At 40.0% G+C, this 12,356-nt stretch overlaps 1 protein-coding gene across 4 annotated transcripts in view; it reads right to left on the reverse strand.

The window, feature by feature from the left end:
- Window positions 1-1,515: 1,515 nt before the first annotated feature.
- Window positions 1,516-12,356, reverse strand: part of PHTF2 (putative homeodomain transcription factor 2) — a 110,858-nt gene continuing 100,017 nt past the window's right edge. For all 4 annotated transcript variants that reach the window (XM_075599610.1, XM_075599607.1, XM_075599609.1 and 1 more), the window contains 4 exons: window positions 9,138-9,293; window positions 8,322-8,417; window positions 7,116-7,241; window positions 1,516-6,318 (listed from right to left, as the gene is read on the reverse strand). In XM_075599610.1, the coding sequence (XP_075455725.1) occupies window positions 6,298-6,318; window positions 7,116-7,241; window positions 8,322-8,417; window positions 9,138-9,293 (399 nt within the window). In that variant the 3' untranslated portion in view covers window positions 1,516-6,297. The remainder of the gene's footprint in view (window positions 6,319-7,115; window positions 7,242-8,321; window positions 8,418-9,137; window positions 9,294-12,356) is intronic.

Genomic DNA, 12,356 nt, shown 5'->3' on the forward strand with positions numbered 1-12,356 from the left:
ATGCGTAATTAGCCAAGTTGCCGATCAATCCGTTCTATGATCGATCGGCGAAGATTCGGCTCAGGGGTTCACTAAATGGCCATCAGTGCAGCAGAAGAGGACCAAAGATTCAAAGTTCTGTGGGGAAGATCATGTGACCAGGCAGTCACTAGATATGTATTTTGGGAGAACTAAATCTCCAATGTAGTGCTCAAAAGATCCCAGTCATGTCACATAGAAATGGAAAGACCGTAAACAATGAGAGAAGCTATTGCGATTGGTCAGATTGTGAGAGTAAAAGCTGTATAACTGTGACAGCCGTGCATCCGGACCAGAGATATGAGCCTGCAGGGGAGGACCAACAGGTGGAGCCCCACAACGGAGCCCGACAGATGAGGTCAGGGAACACCACCAGCTCTAGATCCAGTCATATGTAACCAAACAAATATCATAACCTTCATAAGTGATAGAACCAATAACAGAAAGGCTTTATAGAAGTACTCACGGACCCATGGGGCTAGATGTAGCAGATATGTTCACCCCGGCGTGCATCCTGTAGAAAAGTATCCGTAGAAATGAACAAGGTAGCAAGGAGCACAGCAAAAATAAGAGTGAACTGGAGGCAGGATCAAAAAATAAAAAAATAAAACATTTATTGCAACCAAGTGCCAGTACAGAAACTTAAGACAACCTCTGACGCATTTCCCGCCGCAGCTGGTGCTTTATCAAAGCCTGCCTCCAGTTTGCTCTTATTTTTGCTGTGCTCCTTGCTACCTTGTTCATTTCTACAGTCACTAGATACAATTGGTGCACTGCTAGAGAGGGTAGGGCTCAAAAAGGGGTGTGCCAGAGCCTGTTTCAGAAAAGGAAGTGACTTTGTAAATGGTTGCTATAGAAACAAAGGCATGTACATTATAATACATTCAAAATGTAATTGAGTTTAAAAAAAAATGCTAGCGGCTCAGTGAGTAAAGACACTGACTGGCACCAAGTTTGAAGCAAGGGAGCCTGGTTCAATTCCCAGTGTCGGCTCCTTGTGACCTTGGGCAAGTCACTATCTCCCTGTGCTTCAGGCACCACAAAAACAGATTGTAAGCTCTACGGGGCAGGAACCTCTGCCTGCAAAATGTCTCTGTAAAGTGCTACGTAAAACTAGCAGCGCTATACAAGAACAATTATTATTATTATAGTTGGTTTATGGGGCACTGCTTATCAGTCAATAATCAAGATGCACACACCAGGTTTAGATTCTCCAGCCAGTCATGGCAAACGGGAAAACTTTAGTTTAGGGAAGAAGGGCGGAACAGGCACAGTTGATCCAAAAATGGCAAATGTATGCAAAGACTGAACAGCTTTAATACATATTCCATGTATTTAAACATTTAACTCTTATAGTAGACATTTCTGCTGTCTTCTACCACATATATTTTAATCGCTGCTGAAACATGCAACTCAACTTCATGCAATAGTTTGCACAGTAAGTGAAAAAGTCTTACATTTAATGCTGCTCAAAAATAAAAACAGGAGTTCATACTAACGTCAAACTTTTTATTCAGTCTGTAAATCACTCATTTAACTACAGAAGGTGTCAAATAAGAAAACCAAAGACATACATTTACAGCATTCTACCCCACCTGTTTCCTCTACTTCTGTTTACAATGTTACATTTGCTTCACTCTGTTCTATTTTTTACACAACACTTTTTGGCAGCAGTTTACATTCCTGAAATATTCATGTGAATATGAACATTTCATTGTGTGTATGACATTTCCCATGTTGTCCACATCTATTAGTGGCATTAGTAAAAGCCCACAATAAACGACTAAAACCATACAAGGATCAGGACTAATCAAAAATTAACTCTTTCAGGGCTGCAGGGGAGATATGTATGTTTCAAATTTTAACCCATTCATCTCTAGCAGGTTCTGCAAGGATTAATCAATCTTTAAAGACAAAAAACAAACATTTAAAGATACAAAACCAATACAATGTATATGTATATACATACATATTTAACAATAACTAAAGATATAACATCATAATCTTTAACTTGGTGTATTAAGGGTTTTTTTTCTTCTCCAAAATATATATTCTGTGAAAAATGTAGTTTCTGTGAAGGCTTGTACTGTATTCTGAAAAATGTCTCAATAAAAAAGTTTGCTGTTTAACATTAAACACATCAAAGAAATGCAGCACATCAACAACTTAATGTCTCCACAACGTCCATTCCACATTCCCTTTCAAAACGCACTTTGGTCACTAACAGTATTAAAATAACAGAAAATAAAATGTCTTTTGATATGTTTGTGTGTGTGCGCACGTGTTATATATAATATAAAAATATATATTATATATACATTTTAAGTTATGTTGGTGAAGAAGCAGGGTTGCAGACCTGTCCAAGATTATATATATATATATATATATATATATATATATATACACACACACACACACACACACACACACACACACACACACACACACACACACACACACACATAACATACATACACACACACACGTATTTTGAAAAGTTGCCATGCACACAAAGTAATTACACATACACAATGTTGTCAACCAAGCTGAATGCCATTATGAAACAAAAATCCAGTCCTGGTTCCAAATCTCTATTGGGAAACCAATGAAACGGGGATAAAAGTTACAAACAAAAGGAATCTTATGATGCCATGGAAGCTGGTTGACAATACTGCATACAGTACATTCACACAAAGTAATGCTGTCACATCACCATGTGACTAGAACATTCCAATCACAACCATGTGCATTACTTTTTGGAGGTCCATGCCCAAAATTAACACCTTTAGTTAGAAGTCATATTTTTGCCAACATATTGTCATTCTGCAGCATGGCTATTTGTATTGCTTTAGCTTTCCTTTGATATGCTAGAGTAGTATTTTGTGGGCATGTAACAGATAATAAGCGTTCAATTCTCCCTGGAAATTTATAGATTAAAAAACCTGCTTTCATTTGATTTTCAGGAATACACAATGACCACAAGGAGCGGTCAGATTGTCAGGGTGACCCAACTTTTAAGTGAGCATAAAGTGTGACTTTAATGCAGCAGTCCTACGAAAATTTGAAATTGAACGTTTATGGCTTTTAATTTAGAAACCCAATCGTTTTCAAAGTATCCAATAAACAGAACCATTGCATTTACTCATGTACAAATCGAATTTCTGCACAATAACAAACTGTACTGAAAGGAACAAACTTGCCATGATACAGCAGCGACATTAAACTGTACATATAAACATCTAAGCAGACTGGACAACACAGTACCAGTTTCAAAATAGGCGTCTCTCCAGAACTTTATTTGCCCATGAGGAAATCCTGTTAAGGCTATTACCACAGACCATATTCACAGCAGTCTAGTCACCACCCCCACTCCTAATCAGCTAAATTTGGAATATCACACTCCAGAGGGAATGTTACATGCATTTATTCTCCATAAATTAAGTACCACTTAGATATGGGTGGGCAGAAAAAATATAAAACAACATCCTTACCAAACATAGGTCGGCCCAACCGGTTTGGGCATAGAGAAGCCATTCTCAGGACACAATACACGTCCACCCCACCCATGCCCCTTTATTGGTGGTGAGTAGATTGCTGTAAATAATCTGTGCTCAGGACAGGACTCTTCCTCACTGGGAAATAAAGCTCTGGTGAGACGCCGCCTGTGAGATGGGTACCGTGGTGTCTGGTGTGCGGAAAGCGATGGAGGCATCATGTTTATATGTACACGTACAAATTGAGCAAAGGTGATTGCCTTGAGCTGCAGCAGTTTTTCTAATATTTGTTCTCGTTAATCTCATGGACAGCTGCCAACATAATGCCGAGAGGGTGATCTGTATCAAGTGTTACAAACCAGAGCATTGCTCCAAAACAGACGCAATTTGCATCATTTTGACTGTCGCAATGCATCAAATGTATCATGGCTCTTTGCTCCACTTGCACAGTGAAAGAGATGGTCCATGTGGTATTGTAATGAGTTTTACTATAACTGCACCAATTACTTGGGCAGTTTACCTTCCTCTGTCAAATAAATCTGTTTTTGCCCGAGATGGTGATTTTACCTTTACCGAAGAGATTTGCGCCAATTGTAAGAAACCAGAATAGCTTTTAAACAAATACCACTGGCGCAAGTGGATGCACATGAAAATTATTGCTGTGTTTCTAAGCAAATTACACCATTTTTATACATATCCCCCAAAGTATGAACTTTTAAGTTCAATGCTCACCAGAGAATGGGAAAAAGTTAACTACATGAACGCAATATAGTTGAGAAAATATCAAAATAAACAAATCTTACAAAAAAAAAAAAACTTAATTGCAATGAAACCAAATCTTTAAATATATAACCCATGGATATTAATCAAGATGGACCTGCAAGTGTTCCAGTACTCCTGCTTTATGCAATTTTATATGCTCCTTAAGAATATTGTATTGCTTTTGTATAACGGCACAAAAAGATGTTTCTTTTCCCCCCGCCCCAAGCCTGTCCAATGCCTAAAAGGCAAATTGCCCATCATTATATACAATTCATTAGCATATTTCTTGGGCAACATAGAAAGCAGTGTGACCAAAGAGATCAATGTGTAACCCTTTGAGTGCTGGAGGGCCCATAGCTCCATGGGAACGCAGGACTCTAAGCTAAAAAATAAAGCACTCTGCGGGAATGACGCATGGGGCCCCTGGAGTGTCCACGACTTAGCGACTACGTCTTGGTGCACTCAAAGGGTTAAAAGCAGTCAGTTATGGGGCCACACACTTTTTGCTTGTGCTAAAACACATTGGTTTTAAATGAATTACATTAAAAGAAGCATTTAATGTTGCTCTGAAACAATTTTGCAAATTCTTGGGATCATTTAACAAAATACTACTCCTTTTTGGCACCGGTTGAGATAGGATTGCTATTTAGGGGGAATTCCCCGATTAAGATGTACTTTTATTGTAACGGCGCAAATTGGAGTAAAACAGACCCCTGAATTTCATTAAGTCATTGTATACCTTCAGCACAGTTGTAAATTTGCATTCTTTTTTTGGACTGCTTTCATTATTTACCATATGATATGTATGGCATGTATTATAATGCAAGTTGGAGTGAGTCTGACGTGAGTGTATTCATACAATGGTAATGCACAATGTAGCCTGCTTTTTCAATCTCGCATTTTCAGCTTAAAACAAAAAAAAAGTTCACTATAATACATGCAATGAAAATAAAGACACTACATGTAATGTAACACATTAAAAGGTGCTCATATTAAGCTTGCACAGTAAAAACTGTGCAAACAACCAAGTGTTTAATAAATACACTTATTACAAGTACATTTTATTTAAAAACAAAACAAAAATAAAAACACCCCAGTATATTAACCATGTACAATTATTGCTCTATTAACAGCTTATCAAAGAGCACTTATTGACCTTTTACATAACACCATATTAGCATTGAATGGTGAATACCTTCTTTAGTTTTTGGTTCTATCGACCATCAGAGTTCCAATCTGTTCAGACATTTCCATTATATAGGGGGGGTAACCTACACCTCAGTTTTATTCAACGGCATCAATACAGTGATGGTAGGAAATATTCTGTAGCCATGTTGTGAAAAGGCTTGGTTATTTCAGCTTAAAGTTTAACACGTCGACGCTTCGAAATGCTGTGCTCATGGCTTCATGTCCATGATGCCAAAAATCAAAGAAATCTCAAAAGCTTTGTTATCAATGCGTCTGCTGCCAGTGGAGCCTAATGTGTTGTAGGCCTGTCTAGCCACAGAAGGGTTCAATTACACCCTAGCCAAAACCTTTGGGCCTTGATTTTGAATACTTCTGAAAGCGGTGCATAGTGAAAGCCATACAAGGCGAAACTGACCCAGTTTTCACCATATGCATTTTGATTTATGCAGTTTTACGACCGAAGCGTTTTAAGTAACACTAGAGATTGGAAACTTCCTTCCTCACTTTGCTTCGTCTTATTGTCTATGATTTCACACTTCTTCACTGTACTTGCCACTCAATACATACACTTTTCAATGCTTAAAAAGAAGTCATGATGAATAAAGTAAATGAAAAAAAAAAAAAAATAATAACAATAAAAAACACCGACAAGGTCAAATAAATAAAAGGATTGCACAAGTCAGATGTAAACACTTCCGTTTTGAAAACCATGTCCCGCCACGGGCCTGCGCTTCTGGAGGCCAGGCACGGCAGCTGCTTTGAGGCAGTATACATTTTGTCAGAAAGTCAGTAATCTTGCTCCAGAAAACCGTACGATAAATGCTTCAGCTCAGCGTCACGATTTGATCTTCCACAGCTAGAAAAATGAAATAAAAAGAAATGATTAGGAATGATTTATTCCTTCTTTGATCACCCACCATGAAAAGAAGCAAACAGCGTGTCTGCAGCCTTGACAATATTTGTAACTATGCTGGTTGAATACCTATTTTGAAAAATGCATACAGTAGATGTTTAGTTTTGTAAAACAGCAGTCTGAAGGAAAAATAGTTTTGCGTGTAATCAATGTTTTTCAGTGTTCACAGAATCGCAAGTCTTTCTAGAATGCAAATCAGTGTTTCTGTTACAGGTGTGTTGTTGCTAATCTCTAAGCATAATATGTGTCTCCAGCATACCAATTGAGCACAGAGCATAGAGCATGGTGAGCGGCTGACCAGAAAAATCCTAAAGGGTTGTTTTGTAGATTGTTGTATGTAAATATTTAACAATATTTTAAGGTAGAACACAGTTCATTAAAATATTTTATTCCTTTTGTTCCCTAACCAATGTATAACGTTATTTATACATGACTACATTAATACAGCTCAACCCCGTTAAAACGCGATCCGTTACAACGCAAATCCGCTTACAACGCGATAAAAGCGTGGCTCCCAATTTTTGTACTTATGAATACTTTACAACACGATTATTGGTGTCTTAAATACTTTATTGTACAATGCATACAATTGTACATTACTTCTAACGTGATCCGCTTATAGTGCGATGTGATTCTTTGCACCCCAAGCACAGCGTTATAAGGGGATTGAGCTGTATTTATCTTCATGTTAAAATGTATTCGTTACACAGAGACACAGAAAAAGATCAAATAGCACTCACCTTTAGATTAAATCCAAGAAGGTCACTAATAACACCAGATACAGCAGACAGGATAACCACTTGGGTGATATTATAAAGCAGTGGATTCATCGTAAGCCCGTATAACCGAAAGGGACTGTCCAATTCCTTCAAACCAGAAAAATAATTAGTCATGCTAATAGAAATTGTGGTACGCAAGAAACCTTTAACCTTTTCAGTGCCCTAAGGTGTAGTTCAGGGGTGATCAACTCCTGTCCTCAAGAGCCAGCAACAGGCTAGGTATTGGGTATATCCCTGCTTCAGCACAGGTGGCTCAATCAGTGCCTAGCTCATTCTGACCATGTGATCGGAGTGCCAGAGGGGTCGTGGCACGACAGGCCCTCCATCACTCAAAAGGTTAATACATGCCTGAAGGTTTCCGAGCAACCCTCCAATACAAGTTAACCAATAAAGGGTTTACCTGCACAAAGCAGTTTGCGGTTTTATCATAACAAACCAAACGGATGTTTAAGGTCCCCTTTTAACACAAGCTAAATCAGTTTGTATCGTAGAATAATATGAGCAGGACATTTAATGGCAGACTACACAATGACGCTTCAGGTCCTAGAACAGGGAGTGGGTTACTGAAGTGGTGGCATACAATGCCAGGTGTAACTGGATCCCAGATGATTATTAATATTAGAGGCAGGGTTAGTACCAATATTAGTCTAACGGGTGACAAAAGTAGAAGAATCTACATAAAAAGGAATAGTTCAAAGAGTGAACATAGCAAAATTCAGTAGGGCTTTTTATACACAAGTCAATGACTGAAACATTCTCAACTGGACAATCAAAAATTGGACTTGGAGCGCCTCCTATATGTCAGCATTGGTGTTTCAGATATTCAATGAATAAAGAGATCGTGTGGCAGGCAGCCATCTATTATACTCGTACTGGGTTTGACTGGGTACTAGGTTCACATTTTTTTATTTTAGCAATATAAAGAAAAGCAGCAGATCCAGCACTCCGAAAAGGGGGAAAAAACACTCTCATTCATTCAAATGCATTGGCAGATTATCACTGAAAAAGACAACTATATATCCGAAACATTAGGCCTACCAATAAACGTGCATTAATGAACCATTTCCCCCGGACATTTGGTTCAAAATTGCAGGCTGTGTAGAACTGATGCTTGAAATATTTGTGTATATTTTTACAAACTAGAGTACAGACAAATACTGGGCTTACTTTAAGCAACTTGGTAGCCAATTTTAAGACGTTGTTGACAAGTGTAAGTTCTTCCTTCTTGTTTGGTTTCTTCTCCATTTTCAAGTACAAATTTATCTGTATTCGAAAAATAAAAGCATTAAAAATGGAGGGATGTCACATAGAAGATACTGTCACAAGTGTGTAACCTCACGGTTTTACTGCAGGCTTATTTGTAGGCTTGTCTGCATAATCCCCAACGATGATCACCACAGTGGATACCTAGACGTGCTTGAGGAATTGCACCGATTCACTACCAAAATGACTCCATTTAAGACCAGCAAACCTGAGTTAGAGGTCTAGTTTCTGCTCCACAAACTCTTAGGCCGGGGCCATGGTAAAAAATACAGCGCTTAGCCGCGCTGACGCTCATGCAGATTTATTTGTGTCCTGGCATGAGCGTCAGCGAGTTTGCTTGTGAGGCGGGCAGGAGGAAGGGCTAGCGCGCCACGTCACGGCGCCGACGTCACGTGACCGGCCCTCCGCTTCCTTCAGCGCGAAAAATTAAATGATCTGTCGGCTGCAATTCCACACGCCTCCGCACGCCTGCGGAAGCGTCTACCAAAGCCACACACATGCCGGCTGCAGGAGGTAAGTTTCCTGCCTCAGCGCGGCCCAGCGCTGTATTTTGTACCATGGCCCCGGCCTTACAGTCTGGAAAACTAAAACATGCATAGAATAAAAAGCAAACATAACTGCACATGTAACCAAGGTGCATTAATTTCATGTAAAGTAGAAAATTGACTGGAGAAGCCAAGGTCTTCAATGATTCAAGATTGAACCTAAAATGTATCTTACCTGCTCGGTCAGTAATATTGAGGTATTGCTATATTTTTTGCTGGTTTCTGATCCAAGTGTAACAAATCTCAGTAAAAAGAGTGTTAATGAAATGCACCAAATGACTAGCTCCCAGTTGTAGTGACATTCAAGGAAGGTCTCATGAACATGAAGCAGCTAAAAAACAAAAGAACACACAAAAGCTTTATTTCACAAGACGTCCGAGTGCAAATAATGCTCAAACATTTCATTGCGTCTGGGATAATATCACACGTGAATGTCACAAGGGTTGTGAAATTATTAAGGGAGTACGTCAATAAGTTATACTTTTGAAAAATGTTAACAGAAATTATTTTTTTAATTTTTATTTTTTAAAGCGATTGAAAGGCCATACTCTTTCCCTCAAATCAAGCATGTCTACAGATTATTTTAAATATATTCAAATAGAAAAGGGTATAATTCATTAATTGTTCACCTGTTTTTGTAATTGCAAGTGGATTTACAGGACTATTCAGCTTTGCACATCCTGACTTGTGACCTGCAGCTGGGCTTGTGCAGCCAATGTGCGTTATTTATTTTGATCCTGTGATAATAACCCTTTTTAGATTTTGAAATGACCCAAGATTCACAATGTAAAAACAAATCAAAATCAAAATAAAAATTCACTGCTAAATTGTTTTTGGGAAACCGATTCTTCCTTAGATTGAAGAGCCTGTCCTTGTAAAATTGCCAGTATTGCTCACTAGATGGCAGACTAATGCTTCAGCATAGCCAAACTGCATATTGTGTGAGAAACCACACAATGAGAATGAGAAAGCCACAAAGGCAGTTAATGGGAGTAGTATCACAAATTATTATGACCTATTGTGATCACTCCCTGTCGCGACAGCATAACAATATAAAGAGAAAGTGTGGTATCCGCAACATTTGTGGGATCCCAACAGAGCGTCTTAAAAACCGTTAGGACGCCATTTTCATAAAGTCACTTAGGCGACAGTCCAATGAGCAAAATAATTCCCAGATAAAATAAAAATATTTAAAAACAGACTTCCAATTAAAAAGATAATTCCAGATCGAGGCAAGTTATCCCTTCCCAACCGGTTTCAACACACATCTCATCAGGAGACCCCACTTATACACAATAGGATGACTAAATATATACACGATATAAAGGATAAAATCAACACCTGTATTCAATGTATTCATAGTGAAATACAATGTAAAAGCAGCAGGCAGCAGTCCCCCCCCTGTATGATTTATTTTTTACGTTGATGAGAATAAGGGGGACCCTGGTGCGGTAGATAATTAATTTCAGCTTCGGGGACTCTCTGATTCCCTAAATACTTCCTGGTAAAAGTAGTGTGTTGCACTCCCCTCTAGGGGAAACAAAATGTTTGTTAAAAACTCCTGCATCCCGCGGGCCAGTAGGAAGTTGCAATGTAATCTGTTGACGCGGGGGATTTAAATACCAGGAAGTACAAGTATCTTGGGAACCAAGGATTCACCGGAGCTGAAATTAGCACAGTAATAAACAAGGAGGTTTTCTCACGATCCAGGGGGAGCATGGGGGATAAAAACATACAAGAAGAAATACTAAGTGCAGATGTACAAAATAAATGGGAATAATCCCTAGTGGTATCCATGATTAGTATCTTATAGGTAAGCAGCCCAAACACCAGAAAACAGTACAATTGTGCCAAATTAGGTGAACATAGGAGGCGCTAACACCCTAAACAGTGCTTACTAAACAAACAATTAAATTGTGACTTACAGTGATAATAGTGCAAAAAGGAGAGGCTAGGGGAAAGAGGTGAGGGTGCAGGGGTCAGTGACCCACTGCACTAGGCCAGCAACCCCCTAGGCCCCAGTTAGCCCTGAGCCACTCAGTAGTTTGTGGTGCTTCAGGGACAGGCCCCAGGTTAGGGACAATGCCCCTTAGCTATTACAGTGTCAGTTAGGGACACAGCGGACGCTGCGCTTCCCACCAAGAGGCTTGGGATCAAGCCTACTCCGCCGAGAGAGTGGAACTGTACCCAGGGTGGACAGCCCTGACCGATCAACCCGCTGGAGGAACCGGACGTCGCCAGGAGGTCGCCGGATCCTTTTCGAAGATCCTTTGAACGCCCAGGTATTGTTACACATGTGCACCACCTACAGAATACTCACACATAGTGGTAGCGCTGACCACGGGACAAGGATTACTGTGGACACGGTGTGGGGGTACACGGTGGTGGGCAAGGGGTATACACTCAGAAGTGAGAGTGAATGACATTGGGACTTTAGAGTATACTTTAGAGTATCATACTTCCTCCCAAACCTGGCCCTACTACCTCCTTCCACATTACTGTTGGAACTACGATCATTTACCCAGTAGTTCAAGCACGCTGCCTTGGGGTCACACTCGACTCCTCTCTCACATTCAAAACATTTCTAAAACCTGTTGCTTTTTCCTCCGCAATATAACTAAGATACGCCCTTTCCTCTGTTGCTCGACTGCTAAAACTCTGACTCAGGCCCTCATTCTCTCCCGTCTTGATTACTGTAACCTCCTGCTGTCCGGCCTTCCTGCCTCTCACCTGTCTCCCCTACAATCTATCCTAAACGCTGCTGCCAGAATCACTCTACTCTTTCCTAGATCTGTCTCAGCGTCTCCCATCATGAAATCCCTCTCCTGGCTTCCGATCAAATCCCGCATCTCACACTCCATTCTTCTCCTCACTTTTAAAGCTTTACACTCTTCTGCCCCTCCTTACATCTCAGCCCTAATTTCTCGTTATGCACCATCCCGACTCTTGCGTTCTGCTCAAGGATGTCTTCTTTCTACCCCCTTTTTATCTAAAGCTCTCTCCCGCCTTAAACCTTTTTCACTGACTGCCCCACACCTCTGGAATGCCCTTCCCCTCAGTACCCGACTAGCACCCTCTCTATCCACCTTTAAGACCCACCTTAAGACACACTTGCTTAAAGAAGCATACGAATAGCACTGTGGCTATTCTGAACACATGATACATAAAGCTTGGCCCCCTGCAGACGCACTTAACAGAACTCCCTCCTACTGTCTCTGTACGTTCTCCCTACCTACCAATTAGACTGTAAGCTCCTCGGAGCAGGGACTCCTCTTCCTTAATGTCTAAAGCACTTATTCCCATGATCTGTTATTTATATTATCTGTTATTTATTTCATTACCACATGTATTACTGCTGTGAAGCGCTATGTACATTAATGGCGCTATATAAATA

The sequence above is a fragment of the Ascaphus truei genome, chromosome 5 (assembly GCF_040206685.1).
Source record: "Ascaphus truei isolate aAscTru1 chromosome 5, aAscTru1.hap1, whole genome shotgun sequence".
In the NCBI taxonomy this organism is placed as follows: domain Eukaryota; kingdom Metazoa; phylum Chordata; class Amphibia; order Anura; family Ascaphidae; genus Ascaphus; species Ascaphus truei.